This window comes from Seriola dumerili, unplaced genomic scaffold (genome assembly GCF_002260705.1).
Source record: "Seriola dumerili isolate Sdu_G_001 unplaced genomic scaffold, Sdu_1.0 BDQW01000219.1, whole genome shotgun sequence".
Lineage (NCBI taxonomy): Eukaryota > Metazoa > Chordata > Actinopteri > Carangiformes > Carangidae > Seriola > Seriola dumerili.
In genome coordinates this window covers 4,750,611-4,770,279 of record NW_019174474.1, presented here as the reverse complement: position 1 = coordinate 4,770,279, position 19,669 = coordinate 4,750,611, and the positions used below count along the sequence as shown (strand labels likewise).

Here is a 19,669-nt window from a genome sequence, read left to right as displayed (position 1 = left end):
CTCACGTCTCCATCAGGTAAACAGATCACAGATGTGATAGAGAGGAGTTCAGTCATATGATTACAAGCTACACATTACACACATGTGAAATAGCCGGAAATTTAAAAAAGATCACATTACACATGTAATTCAGGAAACAGCCTTATGCAGCCTTATGCTAAAATCATTTGAATTCATCCCCCACAAATTAACACTCAATAATAACAAAGCAAAAACAGAATTTTAGAATTTTTTGCAAATTCATTAAAAAGGAAAATCTGAAATCACATTGACATAATTATTCAGACACTTTGCTATGACACTTGAAAGTTAGCTCAGGTGCCTCTCATTCCTCTTCATCATCTCTGAGATGTTTCGTCACCTTGATTGGAGCACACCTGTGGTCAATTCAATTTATTGGACATGATTTGGAAAGACATGCACCTGTCTGTATCAGGTCTCACAGTTGACAATGCATATCAGAGCAAAAACCAAACAATGAGGAGGAAGGAACTGCCTGCAGAGTTCAGACACAGGACTGTGTCGAGGCACAGATCTGGGGAAGGCTACAAAAAGATTGCTCCATTGAAGGTTCACAAGAGGACAGTGTCCTCCATGACTTATAAAAGGAAGAAGTCTGAACAACCAGGACTCTTCTGAGAGCTGGTTGCCCAGCCAAAATGAGTAATCGAGGAAGAAGGGCCTTGCTAAGACCAAGAACCACTCTGGTCACTCTGGCTGAGCTCCAGAGATCATGTGTGGAGACGACAGAAACTTCCAGAAGGACAACCATCACTGCAGCACTCCACCGAGACAAAGCCTATCCTTAGTGAAAGTTTTAAAAAAAACAAACAGCAAAAGCACACACAGACTGTGAGAAACAAGATTCTCTGGTTTGATGAAACCAAGATGGAACTGTTTTGCCTCAATTTTAAACATCTTGTCCGGAGGAAACCAGACACTACTTGTCACCTGCCCAATACCATCCCAGCGGTGAAGCATGTTGGTGGCAGCACCGTGCTGTGGGTGTGTTTTTCAGCAGCTGGAACAAGGAGACTGGTCAGGGTTGAAGCAAAGCTCGGCAGAGCACAGTACAGAGAGATCCTTAATGAAATCCCTGGTCCAGAGCAATCAGGACCTCAGACTGGGCCAAAGATTTACCTTCCAACAGGACAATGACCATAAGCACACAGCCAAGATTACGCAGGAGTGGCTCAGGGACAACTCTGTGAATGTCCTTCAGCCAGAGCCCTGACTTGAACCCAATCGAACATCTGTGGAGAGACCTGGAAAATGGCTGTTCACTGACAGTCCCCATCCAACCCGACAGAGCCTGAGAGGATCTGCAGAGAAGAACGGCAGAAAATCCTCCAAATTAAAGCTTGTGGTGTCACACACAGAGTCGAGGCTGTAATCGCTGGCAAAGGTGCTTCAACTAAGTACTGAGTAAAATCTCTAAGTGCTTATGTCAATGCGATATTTCAGTTTTTCCATTTCAATAAATCTGTAAAAATGTCTAAAATTCAGTTTTCACTTTGTCATTATGGCATATTGAATGTAGACCAAAAAACAATACATTTAAATGATTTTAGCATAAGGCTGCAACATAACAAAATGTGAAAAAAGTGAAGGGGTCTCAAAACTTTGTAAATGCACTGTAATACATATCTGATCTCATCCAAACACTACACATATAAACCATATTAGGTTTAAAAGAAAACAAATAGATAAAGATAAAGTAACAACATAAAAAAGATTTAAAAATCCAAAAATTTACATTTCAAAAGACTTAACATAGAATTTCATAAACTGAGCATACTCCGTCATATGAGCAAAAGCTCCAGTAGAGCTACTGAATGGATTTTGAGCTATAGGTTTTTTGGTCAGCTGCTGTTTCCAAGATAAAATCTTTAAAATATTACATTTACACAAATTTCAAGACAAATGAGCGAACTACATATGATTAGCATCAGCATTAATATTTGCATTATTAGAATTGTGAGAACCTTACATTGACAACATTTATTCTTAATTCTTATTCTTAAAAATACCTCACCAATAACCTTAAATTTCACCCCCAGTCTTAACTCCCCAAAATGCCCCCTGTAAAGACACCAGATCCTGTGTCTTTATTCTGGAATATTATGGAAGTATAGTGGTACAGAAACACACACATGTGCACACACGCAAGTACACGTACGTACACACACGCCTGCCACTGTATCCGCTGCACAGATGGTAAAGGCAGCAGCCCCTTTACACAGACAAAGGGAAGGTAATTCTCTCTGCAGGACGTGAACAGAGCTGGAGCTGGAAAGGAGCAGCACACATCAACACTCCCCTCCCTGTTTCCTCGTCTCAGCCTCCGGCCAACAAACAACACAGGAGTAAACTGACAATGTGAGCGCTTGTGTTTGTGTGCATGAAATGCGTGTGTCTGTGCACGCTGCTGAAATAGGCTTGAGGAGGAGAGACAGGAAAAATAAGAGAAGAGGAGAGAGAGGGAGAAAATGAGAGAGAGATAAAATGAAAAAGAGAGGGAGAGTGCAGAGAGGGAGGAGGTAATAAACAGGATTAGTGCTTATCTTTACAGCACTGTGTGTGTGTGTGTGTGTGTGTGTGTGTGTGTGTGTGTGTGTGTGTGTGTGTGTGTGTGCGTGTGTGCGTGCGTGTGCACGTGAATGTGTGTGTGTTTTGCCTGAGGACAGAGTGACTGACTCCAGCATTACCTTTGCCAATGTGTCTCCATCCCCAGGTAGGCCTATCTCCTCTCTCTGGACTCCCTCTGCTTTATGTGTGCTTGTACACAATGTACTTTATGTGTGTACAAGTCTGAGTGTATGTGTGTGTGTGTACTTGCACTTACCTATATAGTTACTCTGGCTATGGTCTGTGCACTTTGAGGGTGTGTGTACAAGTGAGAGTAAATACATATGCACTCAGTGTGTGTGTTTAGTGATACAGTAGTGAATCTGTTCTGCTTTGTGTGTGTGTGTGTGTGTGTGTGTTTCTGCACACTGTTTTGCATGGTGATTGTGAGCACACAACTGTACAGTATGTGTGTGTGTGCAGCTGACTGAGGATAAAGAGTGTACTCACCTCCTTGTTGCCTTTGCAGTTTGTCTGAATTGCCAATATTGCTACAGAGTGTGTGTATCTACATGTACGTCTGTGTGTGTCTGTGTGTGTTTGTGTAAATGCTCAGAAGGTGGGTGCAGTTGCCATTATAATACTTGTCCAGCCACGTAGCACCATTGTTTGTGACAGTGTTTCTGTTTGTAATCTCCTACCTGACCAGAGCTAACAGGCTGCTACAGCGTCTCACTTTCACTGGATGGGGAAGGAGGAATACATTTAAATAATCAGGGGTTTGGGTTCATGGCTGATATTATGCCTCGCTGCTTTTGTAAATGAGCATCTGTGTGTGTGTGTGTGTGTGTGTGTGTGTGTTTATTCGCGAGCAAGCGCATCTGTTTTCAAAGACATCTGTGGATGTCTTGGTGGATTGTTCTTGTAGCAGTTTCCCCAGCTCTATACTCTTCTACACTAGATAAGATGAATAGACGGAGAGCAAGAAAGAGAGCAGGAGACGGAGACAAACCATGCATGTGCTTGTGCGTTTGTGCATATAAATGTGTGTATGCTTGGGTGTGTGATGGATAGAGGGCTTTATGAGAGAGGAATAGGCTAATGACCAGGTCTCCAGAGGCAGTAAGATTCCTGGAGCTATTACTGCCGGAGTTCATAATGGCCTCTGTGCTTGGCCTCTTTTACACGCTACTTAATGGGGGATCCAACAGTCCACTGCCAAGTATAACCCACCCAGAGAATACACACCGCTGTGCGCTTTGACCCCAACACTGTGCACAAACACACACAAAAACACACAAAGCAGCACATGTTCAATCAGAAGCTTCTTTCATGCACCTGCAGTTGTACACACACCAGCTCATGTGTACATTTGTCTCTCCCTCTCTCTCTCTTTCTCTCTCTCACACACACACACACACACACACACACACGCTATACAACCTGTATAGGTCACAAAGGATGGAGGTGAGACACCCACCTCAGAGAAAACTGAGAGTGTCTGCCTGCAGCACACAGCCAAACCATAAATCATGTCAGGCTACACACACACACACACACACACACACACACACACACACACACACACAGAATTGTTGTTCGCTCCCCCTCTTTTCTCTTGTGTAGGTTTGAGTACAAGAGAGAGGGATTTGGGGATTATAGAGGAGCCTCACTTTTTTCTTTTCTTCTTCGTTGCTTCCTTCAGTACTTGTTGTTTCCATAGAGAGAAAAGTAGGGAAGTAGGGGGCCACTAATCTGTGTGCATGAGTGTGTGTGTGTGTGTGTGTGTGTGTGTGTGTGTGTGCGTGTGTGTGTGTGTGTGTGCATGAATGTACAAATGTGTGTCTATTAGGGTGTATGCATACCAGTTTGTGTTTATGCATGCTTGTGTGTGTGCTTCTTTCATCACTGAATGGATCTCAGGGAAAGACTTGAAGGAGACAGTCTATTCATTGAGGAAAACATCAACGCTGTTTGGTGTTACTGTGCGTCTGGCATCTTAGAAATGGAGGAGTAGAAGAGGGAGGAGAGGCAGGAGAGGGGGAGACATAAAAAGTGAGCGGGGAGAGGAGGATGGACAAGGTAGAAATCTGCACTCGGATGCGCAAATCAATGCAAAACAGCTGTTAAATAGCTGCAAAGTGGAGCAGCTGCTTGGGAGATGAGGAGAGAGGGATCGGGAGATGAAGGGATGTATGATCAAGAAACAGACAGGGAGACAGAGAGAGAGAGAGAGCGAGAGAGAGGGGGGCCCAGGGGAGATACTGAAATATTAGACTAAATGAAGCAGGCTGAGTGAGCTTATAGCACATGATGACAGATGAATATTAATAAACATGTTTGTTACTTGAAACTCCATACAGTATGTTTGTGACTCCAGTAAATATCATAAATATCATGAATTAATTATGAGTATTTTCACCTTACGTAACTCGTGCTATTATTTGAAGTAGAATGTCAGATAAACACTCAAGATCTGATCAGAAATTATATAAATAGTAAATGCATTAAAAGTAAAACATACATGTTATGGATGTGGTTCTTTAACAACCAAATTTAAAGGATCTTTATCTAAAAGATTTTCTCAGTTCTACTGTTCTACTTATAGCAGTATTACTGTTATTATTAATATGAGTTAAATTGGCCTGTGTATTTATACAGTGTGAGTGTACAGTGAAGCAGCAGGAGGAGCTGACTGGAACAGATCTGATTGTCTCCAGTGGACAGTAAACATGTCCAGGCTTTGAGGTATCAGCAGTCTGGGGCCACATCTTCCTTCTCTCCATCCCTCAATCTCTCCAGGGAGCATCAGTGGAGCAGGTGCTCGCCCTCCTTCTCCTCCCCTCCCCTCCTCCTCTGATACCCCGCCTCTCTCTCTCTGTCTCTCTCTCTCTCTCTCTCTCTCTCTCTCTCTCTCTCCCTGAGGACAGTTAACGTGTTGTCCTTCTCCCTTCCACATCTGCTATCAGGGGGTGGGGGGTGATCACACAGTAGTCAGTATCGCTGCCCACAGACCGGCTGCTATTCATCTTCATAAGGATGCGCAAAAATTGTGGATTCTCTTTTCTTTGGTGAGGCGGTAAGTTTTCTGTTTTCTGATACAAAATGTCTCTACTGCTACTGTACTACTGCCTTTAAAGTTAACATGGGTTTGAAATTATCACTGAATTATTATCGTCTGTGGTCCTGAGCGGTGACTTTACCTTTAATGACCCCATGGTTTCCATTTTTAAAAACATACGATATTTTGTCTATGTGAGGGCTTTACTTTGTCTGTAGTTTTCAACAGTGACTCGCCTGATATGTTCTTCTGTGTTATGGCTGCGATAGTTTTAGATAGTTACATTTCTGGACATCTGGTCTACCTCAAACCGACTGTAAGAAGTAAGAGGAGGAAGTAAAATTATATTTTTAATCGAGACTATTTTTAGATAAACTGCAGATGACTCAGTGTGCCGTGTGTGATTCAATCAGTCGATAATATGTGATCAGACAAACTGGTTGAGCTTGACGATTGGAGGAGGAAACAGCTTCTGGTTCCCACTTTCAAAATAAAGTGTCGTTAACGCGTGACACGGTAACTTACAACTGGAGCAAAAGTATTATTGCAAGGAAAGTTCAAGCACAGGTAAATCCCTTGTCTTCTTTTCCACAGCAAATGATGCATCCTCAAGCAAATCTTCATGTAGGCAGCATTGCATGCTCTTATTTTTAAGTTAGACTTCCCCAACTTCCTGTTTTCGTCTAGTTCACAGCGCGCGTCTTGACGCAGCTGCAGGAGGTGAGGTTTGGAAAGGTGTTTGTGGTTCCTTGTTGTGTTATCTTTCTTGTCAAACCTGTCGGTGATCAAACAGGGTTGCTGTTTGCTCCTAATAAACTTAACGGACTGGAAGACAGACCTGAAACGCTGTGGTGTGTCACCCAGTTTCGCTGAGATGGTTTGTTAAACAGCACCCATGGGAGTTAGAGGAGTCGCTCTTTAATCCGGGACCTTTAACAGCGGCTGTATTGTTTGGCTGAGATAGATGCCGCTGGGCGCATTAGCAGCAGTCAAGCGGATCACGTCGCTTTTGTGTGTGTACACAGCCCGCAGGTGGAGTTCAACACACACACACACACACACACACACACACACACACACACACGCACGCACACATACTCTCCATGCGCCATGTGTTGTTCCTGACCTGCCGTAGACCAGCTGCTCAGCAGGGGTTATTGAGTAAACCTCCAATCTCTTTAATTACCTCCTTCTCATATAGATGCTGTAAACCCAGACTCCACCGCTCAGATCACCTCAGGGTCTATTTCTTCAAAATCTTTAAAGTATGTTGTATTTGTTGGTCAGTGAATTGTTAGAATTGCAGTAAAAATGACCACCATATAACGTGGTTTTTGATAGTCCACTCAGTATGTAAATATCTGATACTATTTACCCCCTGTATTTTTCAGTATTGTTAGAGTTGAAACTTTTATGAAATAGCAAAAAACATTTTCAATTTCCAACCTGTCAAATATGAGGATTTCCTGTTTTTTTATATCACTGTAAATATAATATATGTCGACCTGGACTTAGTTTTAGACCATTGTTTGGACAAAACAAGACATACTGAGGAGGTCCAACAATTAATCGATTGATCAAGAAAACAGTCCATTCTTGACATTGGAAGCCACAGTTGAGTAAACACTCTCACCACAAGCTCCATTTAGAGCTTTGGGTCATATTACATCTTCATCAGCAGATGAAATTATCATGGAGCTGTAGATGTTCACTTTATGGATGTTTTGTCCACATTGGCTGAAAAGTGGAGGTTCATTTTCAACCTTGAAACAACAGCTGAGGAAACTATCCTGACAAAAGAACCATCTACATCCTTTAAAAAATAATTATCACATTAATTGACATAATATTCAGGTTGAACAGCCCTAAAAGTATATCAATAATGGAAATAATCATTAGTTGCTGCCCTACTGAAGATGTACACATGCTATAGAATTTATCTAAACAGCATCATCTGCACCTTTCACATATTGAAAAAAAATAGGGTGGAGGAGCTGAATGAGTCTAGCATGGAAGCACAAAGTAAATTACATTATTACAGCCGTAACAGACTCAAACAAACAAAAATACCAGACATACAACTGACAGCCAAACGGCACATATTCAAGTTGACACACAGGACAGAGGTGATGACAGTAATAAATAAATCAACCACCAGGCTGTTTTCCTATCCCTTTGGTCTCATCTAAACAGTGATAATATACAAAGAAATAATCCATGAAATTTGAAAACCTAATTTTCTCTCTAGCTCTGATTTGCTGACCCAGATTGTACTTTAAATATCTCATTCAACATTAACATCCTTGTTTACGACAGTGATTGTTGTTTTGCAGGTAGCACACACCTCAATTACACCCTGCACTTTATACTTATCCAACACCTGCCTGACAGGCCAGTCTGTTGTATCTTTATGCACCTTTGTGCAATGAGAGTGTGTCTGTGTGTGTTCTCCCCCCTCGTGTTTGTTCAGATGGTTGAGGTCTAGCCGCCGCGGTGTCGACACCTGGTGAGCAGAGGCGGCCTCGGGCCAGAGGAGGAGGAACTGTGGCTGTCAACTGTCTGACACGACCCTCTGTATACACCTCTACCAATGCTGAACACACACACACACACTCATCAAATAAAAACCTGCGTGCAGGAGTCAGACGCAGCCAGGCGCCGAAAACAAACTGAGACAGAGTAAGATTGGTTTGCCTCAGATTGTTTTATCTTTTTGCATCATGTCCTTATCAGAGAGAGGCGAGACTGAGCCACACGTTGCAGAAGAGATCGATGACACAGAGGGGAAAGCAGAAATGTAGCCGACGTGATGGGAGAGGCTGTCGAGTGAGTGGTAGGAGACTGTAAAAGAGATAGTGAGGAGATGACAAGGCAAAGAAACGGCAACACAGACAGATAGAGAGAAGTGTAAGGGGTCCCAAAACAGCTGCTATTTATATTTTCTGCTTTCTGTATCTGACAGACAGTGACAAGATGCTCGTAGACAAGTACACTGATTAGAGAAATGGAGAAGGGGTCACTGAAAGAGAAAAAGTGCCCTGCAGCCAGGAGGAGGGGGGAGTAAAGGCCTGAGTTTGAGAAGAGAAGAGAAGAGAAGAGAAGAGAAGAGAAGAGCTTTTCCAGTGTAGCCATCCCGTCTTTGCTGACAGGCCACATTTCTGCTCTAAGCTGTAGCAGTGATAATTTATAGACCTTTCACTAACATCTCGACTCTGTTATGATTGCACAGTAAACATGGCTCTGCTCTGGCGGACGCACTGTTTAATATAAGACTGAGTAATGACCGCTACATTAACCATCCTTTCTGCATTGTTTCTTTTCCTGCTGTATGCTGCTAACTCTCTGCTGCAGCGTGTCTTCGGATGTGCTTCCTGTTTGTTTGTTTTTTGCTTGAGGTGTTGGTTATTACAGTATGTGGTTTTTCTGCTCCATTTATCCCAGGACCATAAATGCATGCTGGCTGTTTGGTCTCTAGGAGTCACATGCATATGTTTTGTGACGCACAATGCCTGAATCCTGAGTCAGCTAATTGTGTATGTGTCTATATTTGCAACTATTTACACAGACTGCTCCCGTATGTGTGTTTTTGATGATGTCATTGTTCTGTCTTATGTCATTTTACCGACGTTAATGTTAATTTGCGGGCCTATTCCTGTGTCCGTGAATGTGCGAGAGTGGGAGAGTGTGTTCGTTGTTTATGGATTGTAAGGAAGTGTTAAGTGTTTCAGTGCGAGCTGCAGAGTCACTGGAGCTAGTAAAGCCATTTAGCAGCCCCTGGAGTAACCCTGGAGACTGCTGTGTTGACGCCACTCTGACTGCTATTACAGACAAGTTTAAGAGGCTGTAAAACATTTGGCTACTTTTTCTCTCTCTCTCTTTCTCTCTCTCTCTCTCTCTCTCTCTCTCTCTCTCTCTCTCTCTCGCTCCCTGTGTATGTGTGTGTGTGAGTGCGTTCTTGTCAGAGGAATTTGAAAAAGTCTGCCAGCTATTGTAACAGCAACAGTAGCTGTTCTTGTGATTAGTATCAGCTGTAGGAGCCAAAGTAATAGTGTCTTAAAACTTAAATAGAGCATATTTTTGTGTTACTTGTTGTTAAGTCACTGTGTGTGTGTGTGTGTGTGTGTGTGTGTGTGTGTGTGTGTGTGTGTATGTGTGCATTCTCATTATTGGTCTAATGTTAGGTAACTGTAAACACAAATGAGGATAGTTAATTTAATCTCTAAGTGTTAACATGGTAGCCGACACAGGAACACACACACTCAGACATGTCAATGTGATGAGGGTTAATGAGTAGGTAGTGTGTTACAACCTCTTCTTCCAACCTAATCACTCATCCCTGCTCTTGCTCTCTGAAACACACACACACACACACACACACACACACACACACACACACACACACACACACACACACACACACACACACACACACACACACACACACACAAAGTGCTTTTTTTAATGAGCTGATAGGGCAGGGCAGGCCCCCCCTGCTGTCCTCACAGTCCCCCTGTAGTGAGTGTTTGTTTTTGTGTGTCGGAGAGAGAGGGAGAGAGTGAAAGTGAAGGGGGAGACAAAAAAAGTGTTAAAGACACAGGCCTCAACATGTCCTATGTCACTTACTTCATGCTGAGCAGAGTGTGATTGTGTATGTAGTGTGTGTGTGTGTGTGTGTGCGTGTGTATGTGTGTGTGTGTGTGTGTGTGTGTGTGTGTGTTTGTATATGGGTGAATGGAACCACACCCGGATGTAATTTCCATTTTGACAAAGCTGGGAGTAGTTGCACTTGTGATGTTGTGATGCTTATTTTTACCCAGCATAGCAGTGCGGAGCGCAATGAAATTTCATACAGACAGCAATGGCTCACACAGGGTTAATCATAACGACTTTGGTGATCAACTCACTTTCAGGACTCATGGCAGGATACATTAAAAATAATGACTAAAAGCTGGTGACCTCACTTAAAATTTATGCTAACATGCATATGGATAGCTGTTGCATGTTAGCACATTTCTAACTTACTGTATGAATGTTAATGCTAACATGCATATCAAAACATGCCCTCTGTAAATAGCATAATGTTGCCTGCGTTAAACTCACAGCTGAGCTCAAATACACTGAGGTTGACAGTGGAGTTTTGAGCATGAAGGTATGTTCAGATTTGATCTAAATATTGTATGTACTGTAAATATTTAATTTTGAGTGTTTTTGTGCTCTGTGTAAATTCACCCCTAGCTGCGAATGTACCAATTGGCTGTAATGGTTAGCTAGCTAGCAACCTATATGCTGATGGTGTGTAAGCGAAGATTGGCTGTGTGTGTGTGTGTGTATGTTTGAAGCTCTGACTGGTCTCAAAACTAATAAGGGACTGCAATTTTGTTATTTAGCTGATCTTCAGTTCTTCCTCGTGGTTCAGTTCAGTTACATAAACTTCTGCTTAAGTTGAAACATGTCCAACATTTTCAATTTTCGTTTTCATTCTATTGATTTTCTATGTAGTTGTACCACCTCAGTCTGAATACAAACGGAGCTGTAGTTTGATGTTAATGCTTATGCTAAATCTTAGCGTTTTTGTAGCAAATTTAATTTTAGGTTAGTCTATCTGTAGTAATGTTTGCTGTAATTCAGTATGTTGACTTGTTTGTAACATAACAGTAAAAATGTTAGCATACATTCAGCTGAAAGCACAGTTAAACTCCATGAAGCTAAAAACTTAAACAGGAGAAAGTGAAATCTGACGCCCTGGAGAGTCCATCAAAATGGTAACTGTGCATATACATATTTGTTTTGCTTCAGTAGTCTATTGATATGACTTGCAAAGTTGTCTCTTCATTTTTACAGTTTTCTGATGTCTTATGAACATTATAGTCTCATGGGGCTGGAGTCATGTAGATGTGTTTACTCATTCAGTCATAATTTTTTTTTTTAATTCCTAAAGGGAGTTAAATGTCTTAATTTGTCTTTAGGGTGAAAGGGTGAAAGGTCACTGTCAGACCCACCCCCAACCCCAGTGAACTCACCCCTGTCCCCAAAGCAGACAGAGCTGACTTGCAGTAAGACAGAGTGATGGATGGAGGGTTAACACTAGCCTCTGCCACAACACACACACACACACACACACACACACACACACACACACACACACACACACATTCTCAGAGCTTAAACCACACACCCAACCTCCCCGTCATCCCCCTAAACCCCCCTCCTTCTACTCACTCCCCCACCCCAACCACCACCGCCACTGCCACCCTCCCAGGACTGAGAGCCAAAAGGAGGAAAGATGAAGAATGAAGACAGAAAAAACGACAGAGAGCACAGTTTGAGAGAGAGAGAAGGGGCAGCTAAGGAGAGAAAATGGAAAGATAAAAAGAGTGACACAGAAGAGAGGAGGTAGGATGGAGAGGGTGGTAGATGGAGAGGGAGGGGAAGGGGAAGGAGGAGGAGGAGGGGGCGGAGGATGGAGAGGAGGAGGAGGAGGGGGGGTGGGGTGGGGGGAGTGGATAGAAAAGAGGTCACGTGACCACGTAGCAGCTGCAAGGCTGAGAGGGAGAGAGAGAAAGAGTCTCACAGAGGAGCAGAAAGACGACGAGCAGGAGGAGAACAGTGAGTGGGAGGGTGAGTGTGTCTGTTTGCATGTCTGAATTATGTGCACATGCATATGTTAGTATGTTTGTGTTTGTCTTTGTGTGTGTGAATGACATGGATAAATATCAGAGGAAGAGCCTGTAAAAAAAGATTGTAGAAAGAAGGAAGAAAGAAAGCAAGAAACAGAGAGGAGATTATGTGTGTTGGCTTTTGTTAAATAAGCTCCAGTATGCTGAGATAAACGAGAGAGAGGGGGAGAGAGAGAGAGAGAGAGGGAGAGAGAAACGGGAAGGAAAGAGTGAGTGAATAGAGAGGAGGGAGGGAGAGAAAGAGTCGATAGAAACTGTCTTATCATCGCTCCCTGGACTGCTGGGCTCAGCAGAGACAGAGATATAGACGCACACTCACACAGCCTGTCAGGATCTGAGCTTTTACTCTCTTCATCTTTCCCTTTCTGTCTGTCAGTTTCAATTTCAATTTGCTTTATTGACAAGACATGCAAATATATAAGTGAAGCCAAAGAAATAAAGAAAAACAGAGAGTAAAGAAAAGAAATTATGACTACAATAGAAACAAGATAATAAGAAAAGAACATCTTGTGTACACTGTAATCTTCTAATGTATGAAGACAGTCATGTCAGAAGCTGAATGCATGTTAATTGTATACATAACACATGTTATATATCTCATCCAGTGCAGTTAGATGTAGATTGGCAGCTTATCTGTTATTTGTCTGTGTTCTTTTGCAGTAGCTGGTAACAAACTGAGGAGAGGAAGCTTTTTCATCAGCTGGCAGGCTGTAAAACCTGGAATTTCAAACTTTGATATTTAGCTCATAATGAGTTTTATATTTTAGGCATATGCAGAGGACGTGTGTGCAGGTGGCAGTGGTTGTGGATGTGTATCTCTGATGGTTAAGATGATTTCATGTAGAAACCTCTGTCCATCTCCACTTCATGTACCCTTACTTTGAAAATTGGCTTTTGTTAATTTTCTCTCCCTTTCCTCACTGTTTCCTTCATATACCTTCTTCTCTCACTCTGTCGCTCTACAGCTCCCTCTGCATGTTTGTGCTCACGTGTGTGAAGATGGCAGGTATCTGCGCTGACATCTTGTAAATATGAGATTTATTACACTTTGAGCTAACAAACTCTGAGATCTGACTTTCCTTTATTCTTCCGATTCTTCAGAATCATCCATGTGATGAGCAGAACATTGAATAATGGTGTTCAATGTGCATATATGAATTTTTCATGAGTGTGTCCACTGCTTTGGCTGTTTGTTTGTTCCTCCTGTGGTAAATGTGTGTGTATGTATGCTTGAAAGGTAGTTGTGTGTGTGTGTGTGCGTCGTGGTGGTAATGAGATCATTGCTGTAGCAGGCAGGGGGGCTGCTGGCTAATTCCAGCTGTAATTAACATTAGTGGGTCAGTAAGAGGGTAGAGGGTGAAGACAAAGGTTACTCCAACCATGTTTGCTCCAAGTGTGTCCACTGCTCAGTAGATCGATAGGTGTTAGTTGTGTCTGTGGCTGTGCGTATTTATTTGTGTGTGTAGATGCATGTATTTGTGAGGGTGTAAAAATACCTAATAATGTTTACGTGTAGACACGCCCGAGGTCTTAAGATGTGTTGACTGGCTCCCTTGAGGAAATGGACATGTGTGCACTCATGTGTGTGATTTGCTATTAGGGTCACCGCTCTATTTGACACAGCTCTACTCCCTCCACTCTGTCTCTAGTGGAGCTGACCCACGCTTATACACTCACAATGATGTCCAGACACAAAGGGAGGAACACACACACACACACACACACACACACACACACACACACACACACACACACACACACACTTGTCCAATATCTTTGACTACTTGTGTATGACAAGTTTGACTCATTCAAGATAAATGAGATGCCAGCTGTGTTCACAAACTGACGCTTTTTCATACAAACCAATTCAAAGCAGAAACATAATTTTTGGACAACAGCAGGTAATCAAATGCATTAGTTGACAAAGGCCTCATACACCTCTGCAAACTGAATTGTCCATGTTTTATTTAGAGATATCAAATAATAACATCTTTCTTCCCACTCTCCTCAGGTATGAACCATGACTCCAATAAATCATCATCATTAGGAATGATCTCCACGGCAACTCGCACCACGGCTACTGTCAGTCCCCTCAGCCCGCTAACCAATGGGAACGCAGTTGCCCAGTCTGCAAACTCGGGATTCGCTGCTGCTCTTCGTAAACTGGCCAAACAGGCTGAGGATCCCAGAGGTGAGCGGTGATCTAACTTAAAAAAACCCAGAGCTCCAGTGGCTCCCCGCCCTGGAGAGGTAACATAGTCCTGAACACACACACGCACATACATACACACACACACGTTCAGAGGACTCTTCTTTGTTGGTCAAACCCAAAAAACAACCACCTCCACTACTGCTGCCAGGTTTGTTCAGTCTCCTTTAATATATCTGTATATTTAATAATTTCTGTCACCTCTAAACCAAGAAACTGAACTGTGAAAACAAAATAAAAGGAATAGTTCAACATTCTAGGAAATACACTTATTCCGTTTCTCTGCTGAGAAAAGACAATAAGCTTCTGCATCTGTCATAAATGTAACTGATTATTTAGAGATACTGAGAGATGGATTTTGTCACAATATTTTCCCATCTTTTATGCTAGCTTATGCTAACCAGCTCCTGGTTGTATCTTCATATTTACCATACAGACATGAGAGTGGTATCAATCTTCTCATCTAACCTTCCTCCAAAAAGCAAAATGTCAGATTATTCATTTAAGATGTTAACAAGTTATTAATGACTTTAAATTGGACACACTTTTGCAACACAGTGCCAGTAGATCACTTCGCTGACTGAGGTTATGTTTTGTGGATTAATGTAAAATGTTTTAGCGCCTGGTAGCTCTTTGGTTGTGTATGTGTGTGTGTGTGTGTGTGTGTGTGTGTGTGTGTGTGTTTGTGTGTGTCCTCGCTCAGCTTGTTGGTGTCCTAATGAAGGTGTTGGATAAGAGCTGACCCATTCTGACCTCTTCCTCTCTGTCTCTTCCTTCATCCGTTTCCATTCATCTCCTAATAACGAGAATCTAATTACAGCCAATTATAACAAGCTCTCTCTCTCTCCCTGTCCCCAACTCTCTATCACCATCTCTTGCTCTCTGCCTGCAGCTCTTTCTCTTCTTCTCCCACCTTCTCTCCACCTCATTATTTCCTCCTTCTTGCAGTCTCTGAATGTGTTTGTGTTTCTGTGAGTGTATACTGATTAGTGAGTGTTACAGTAATAGAGTAATGGTGGAGTGAATGTTAAGGACAACACACATGTTCTCTCTCTTTGTCACATTTAACACCTCCCCTTGCACTGCGTCACACCCAGGCCTTTTTTTTTAACACTTTCATTTATGACATCCTTCTTTCGTTCTCTATATATCTGGGTTTTTTTTTTATCCTTCATTAGTGTGCACACATACATACTTGTCACATACTTTTATCTTGTACCCTTGTCCTCATCTCTTGTACCTCCTGTATCTTTTTACACTTTCCTTTATTTCTGTCACATTTCACCAGAACACGTTTCATCAAGATGATTGAATCACTTTTTACCTCTTCACAGGCCAGCACACTGACAAAAAAAGTTGATTTTTCCTTTTGTGTACCATCTGTATTATGTCACAGGGGGATTGTTTGATCCTGAAATCTTTTTAATCTGATAAGCCGTCTGATAGCTGCAGTTTATTCTCGACTCTGCCGCTGTCATTCACCCCCTCTCCCCTCCCCAGGTTCGACCCTCAGCGGTGAGTCGTCTCCAGTCTCCTCCCCGGCCACCAGCCACAGCTCGCCAGTCACCACTCCAAAGCGGGGTTCTTTAGGGCCCCTCCTGGGTCAGAGCAGGGGCCACGGTGTCCCCAGCACCCCTCCGGTAGTCACCATTGCCCCCACAAAGACCAGCAACGGCCTGTGGAGGGCCGACGGACGACAGGTAAGAGATGATGTTTATCAAACTGTCATGCCTGCTGGTGTTCCAGACAAGTTTGAGACAAGACATCTGCTGTTCTCTCTGTGTATCAGTACTTCCTGTTCCCTTGTCTTGCTGGTTTGTATTTTTTCATCTCTCTTTTTCTCTCTCTCTCTCTTGCTCTCCTGTGCTCTCTCTCGGCACAGATGAGTCGTCTGTCTCTTTTTGTCTCCCTTATTCGTCCTGCCGCTGCTCCCTCCATTAAAGAAATGGTCCCAGTGCTTCTCAACATCAAACTGTCAAAACCAGCCATCCCTCTGTGTCTCTCTTTCTTTCCCCCTTCCTCTCTTTCTCTTTCTTGTCTCATACTTTTATTTTCATGCTTTCACCCTTCTTCCTCGCTCCTTCTTCCTCTCACTAATCAGTCCATGTCTTTTTCAGCAACACATGAGGGGTTTGTAAAGAAACACTGGAGGCTGCAGAGACTGGCACCTATTGTGTTCAGCTTCCTGCAGTGTGTGTGTGTGAGTGCTCATATGTATGTGTGTGTGTGTGTGTGTGTACTTGACCCTTCACCACAAAAGGCTTAGGATGTGAAGAGGGACCTGTGTATGTGTGTGTGTGCGTCTGTGGATGTGTTTGCTTGTGGGTGTGTGAGTGAATTTAAGCTGGGGCGAGGAACCAGGCCCCTCACACAATGCAGGGGTTAGCCCCCACAGTAGCCACTTCCCCCTGGATCAGAGCTGCCTTTCTCCCCCTTCACAAAGACCACTCTGTGGCTCTGCCTGCCTGGGGCTCCCATTCAGACATTCAGAGAAAGAAGGAGGGAGGGAGGCAGGAAAATAGAGAATAGGATGTTAAGAAAGGAGGGGAGGGAATGTAAGAATGACCAGGAGAGCGACAGAGAGAGGAGTGAGGGCTCTAAAAGTTTGTCTAAATTCAGTATTTGTCCTTTTCTGTATGCAGCTTGTCCTAGACCGGAGAAAGACAAGACAGGATGATTTAAGCTGAAGAAACAGACTGTTTGTGTGTGTTTATTGCTGCATCTGTGAAGGCTGTTGGCTGTCTGCGGGGTCAGAGGTCAAAGAATGTGTTGGCTGTTCTCCAGACCCCTCGTGCATTGCCTCCCCTTCTCATTTTGAAACAGTGTAGATTGCTGAGTGATAGAGAGAAAGAGAGCAATATGGCTCATCACGGGTTTGAATCTGCTTTCCATGAGTGACACATTCAAAACTAGTCAAACATATTCAAAGCACAGATATTTCACTGCAAGTCAAGGGTTGTACAGAGCTAAGGTAGCAGATGGGGTTTTGCTGGGAGAGGTCATTTGTTTGTCGGTTGTCCATGGTCTGTCTGACTTTGTATTGTACTTGTATTGTGGTCTGCTACTGTAGCAACAACATTTGACACATAGGTGTGCATAAATGTATGTGTCTTCTTCTCATTAACATGCTGTAGGCCTAGTCAAAAGTTTCCTGGCAGCTATTTCTTCTTTATCCTGGAAAAATCAATGTCCACAAAGATTTTCTCCACTACTTGGTCCCAGTGTCACAATAAAAGACAATGTTTTGTTTTTTTGCCATGCTAGCATTGTGGCTCTATGATGTCAGGCTGTCAGTCTGCTGGTCAGTTGAACAGTCGGTGTGTCCTGACCAAAATATTTCAGCAACTATTGGATGAGTCGTCATTAAATTTGAACAGACATCTATGGTGTCCAGTAGATGAATCCTAATGATTTTTGTGATTCTCTGACTTTTCACTTGTGCTATCATCAGGTCGAAAATGTCATTTCTCCAGTGTAGTACAGATTTGGTTTATGAACAAATACCTGCAAAACAAATGACATTCACATCAGCTTAGCTGTGTTTGTGCTTAGTGATAATTAGTAAATATCAAAATGCAAACACGTTTAACTAAGATGATGTACCTGCTAAACATCAGCATGTTAACATTGCCATTGGGAGCATGTTAGCATGCTGTCATTAGCATGTAACTCAAAGCACCATTAGCATCACAGAGCTGCTAGCGTGGCTGTAGACTCTTAGTCATATTTAACATTATCTTTTAGCTTTTTGCCTCTTTAGTTGAAATTTTTAGAGACAGGATTGTATAATGACACATGACATATTGAGTGAACTGGGACAAATGCGCTTGTTACAGAAGCATAATGCATTCACTTGAGAGAAAAATGTTTGCCCCTTTTTCCTGAACAAGATTATTATCTCAGAATTCTGAGATAATAAAAACATGGCAAACATTCACTCGAGTGTATTATACTTCTCTACTTCTCTACCTTGGCAGTAGTGGCACTATTAACTGTATATTTATATGCAAGTTTGGGGGAAATTTAAATTTGTAATTTGGGTTTTTTTTCTATTACTATGTTTGTCATGGTGGTGATTTGAGGGTTGGAATTTTACTATAAGGAATCAAGGATCAAATGCAATGTTGTAGCGACCAAATCCAATGAGGGAGAAGCTCTTAGAGAGAGAGAGTGAGTGATGAAGGAGGAGAGCAGTGGGTCTGATATTAGGATCATCTTTCCGCTTTGATCTTGACCTGTTATGACATATCAGACCCACTTTTCCACCGCTGAGCTTCTGGGTGCAGCTTGGGGGGGGTTTTACCCAGTCACTCATTTTCATTTCCATTTCCTCTTTTCCTGAACTTTTTTTCTGCTCAGTTTCAGTCTAACACACATTCTAACCCCACAGATATACATAGTAATGTCTGCTCTCACACTGTCTGTCTCCCTGCTAGGTTGAGCCTGGTGTTCAGGGAATCAGTCGGGAGAGGGTGGGTGCTGAGAACAGCCAGCAACAGCAGGATAAGAGGACTCCGCCCATCCCTTCACCTCACCCACTGGCTCACCCCTTTGGCCTCACCCCTAGCTCCATCATGCAAGATCCCAGAATACAGAGCCTTAGGTAACGCACACTCGTAGTTGGACTGTATTTGCATGAGGGTAAAGAAACATTTTATTTGATTATAAACCCTCAAACTCCTTCGTACAGAGCATGTCTGAAGTCAGATGAAGTATGTTTGGCTTAAATGTATAGTATGAGAGCCAATGTGACACATAAAACTGTGTCATGTTTCCACAGTTTGCCTGGGCAGATGCACCCTGTGATTCCTTCAGGTGCCGTCCCAGAGGAATACCTGAGAGCACTCCGGCCCTTCGCCACCTCAGACGACCTTCGATTGACCTCTTTACCCCTGAGCCTTGATCCTGCTGCTGCTGCTGCCCATGCTGCAGCTGCTGCTGCTTACTATCATCCTGCCTACCTGCACCACCCTCTGTCCTTACCAAGGTAACAATACCCCTTTAAACTCTTCAGTCCCATGAGACCTTGACAAACCCATGTTATTTTACGCACCAAGGTGACACTGCCTATTCTACCATTCTTTTACAATCCTAAACACAATGACACAACATAGATTACACTGAACCCATCACCTTACAGATACTCTTACCACC

General features: G+C 42.9%; 1 protein-coding gene across 2 annotated transcripts in view; it reads left to right on the top strand.

Moving 5' to 3' along the window:
• Nucleotides 1-19,669, top strand: part of LOC111228724 (genetic suppressor element 1-like) — a 38,020-nt gene that overhangs the window by 7,605 nt on the left and 10,746 nt on the right. Inside the window, exons 1-5 of one of the 2 annotated variants that reach the window (XM_022754740.1) lie at nt 5,561-5,647; nt 14,318-14,497; nt 16,016-16,215; nt 18,952-19,118; nt 19,296-19,502. In XM_022754740.1, the coding sequence (XP_022610461.1) occupies nt 14,320-14,497; nt 16,016-16,215; nt 18,952-19,118; nt 19,296-19,502 (752 nt within the window). In that variant the 5' untranslated portion in view covers nt 5,561-5,647; nt 14,318-14,319. Of the gene's footprint in view, nt 1-5,560; nt 5,648-14,317; nt 14,498-16,015; nt 16,216-18,951; nt 19,119-19,295; nt 19,503-19,669 lie in introns of those variants that run through there. The other variant, XM_022754739.1, reaches the window with a different exon arrangement.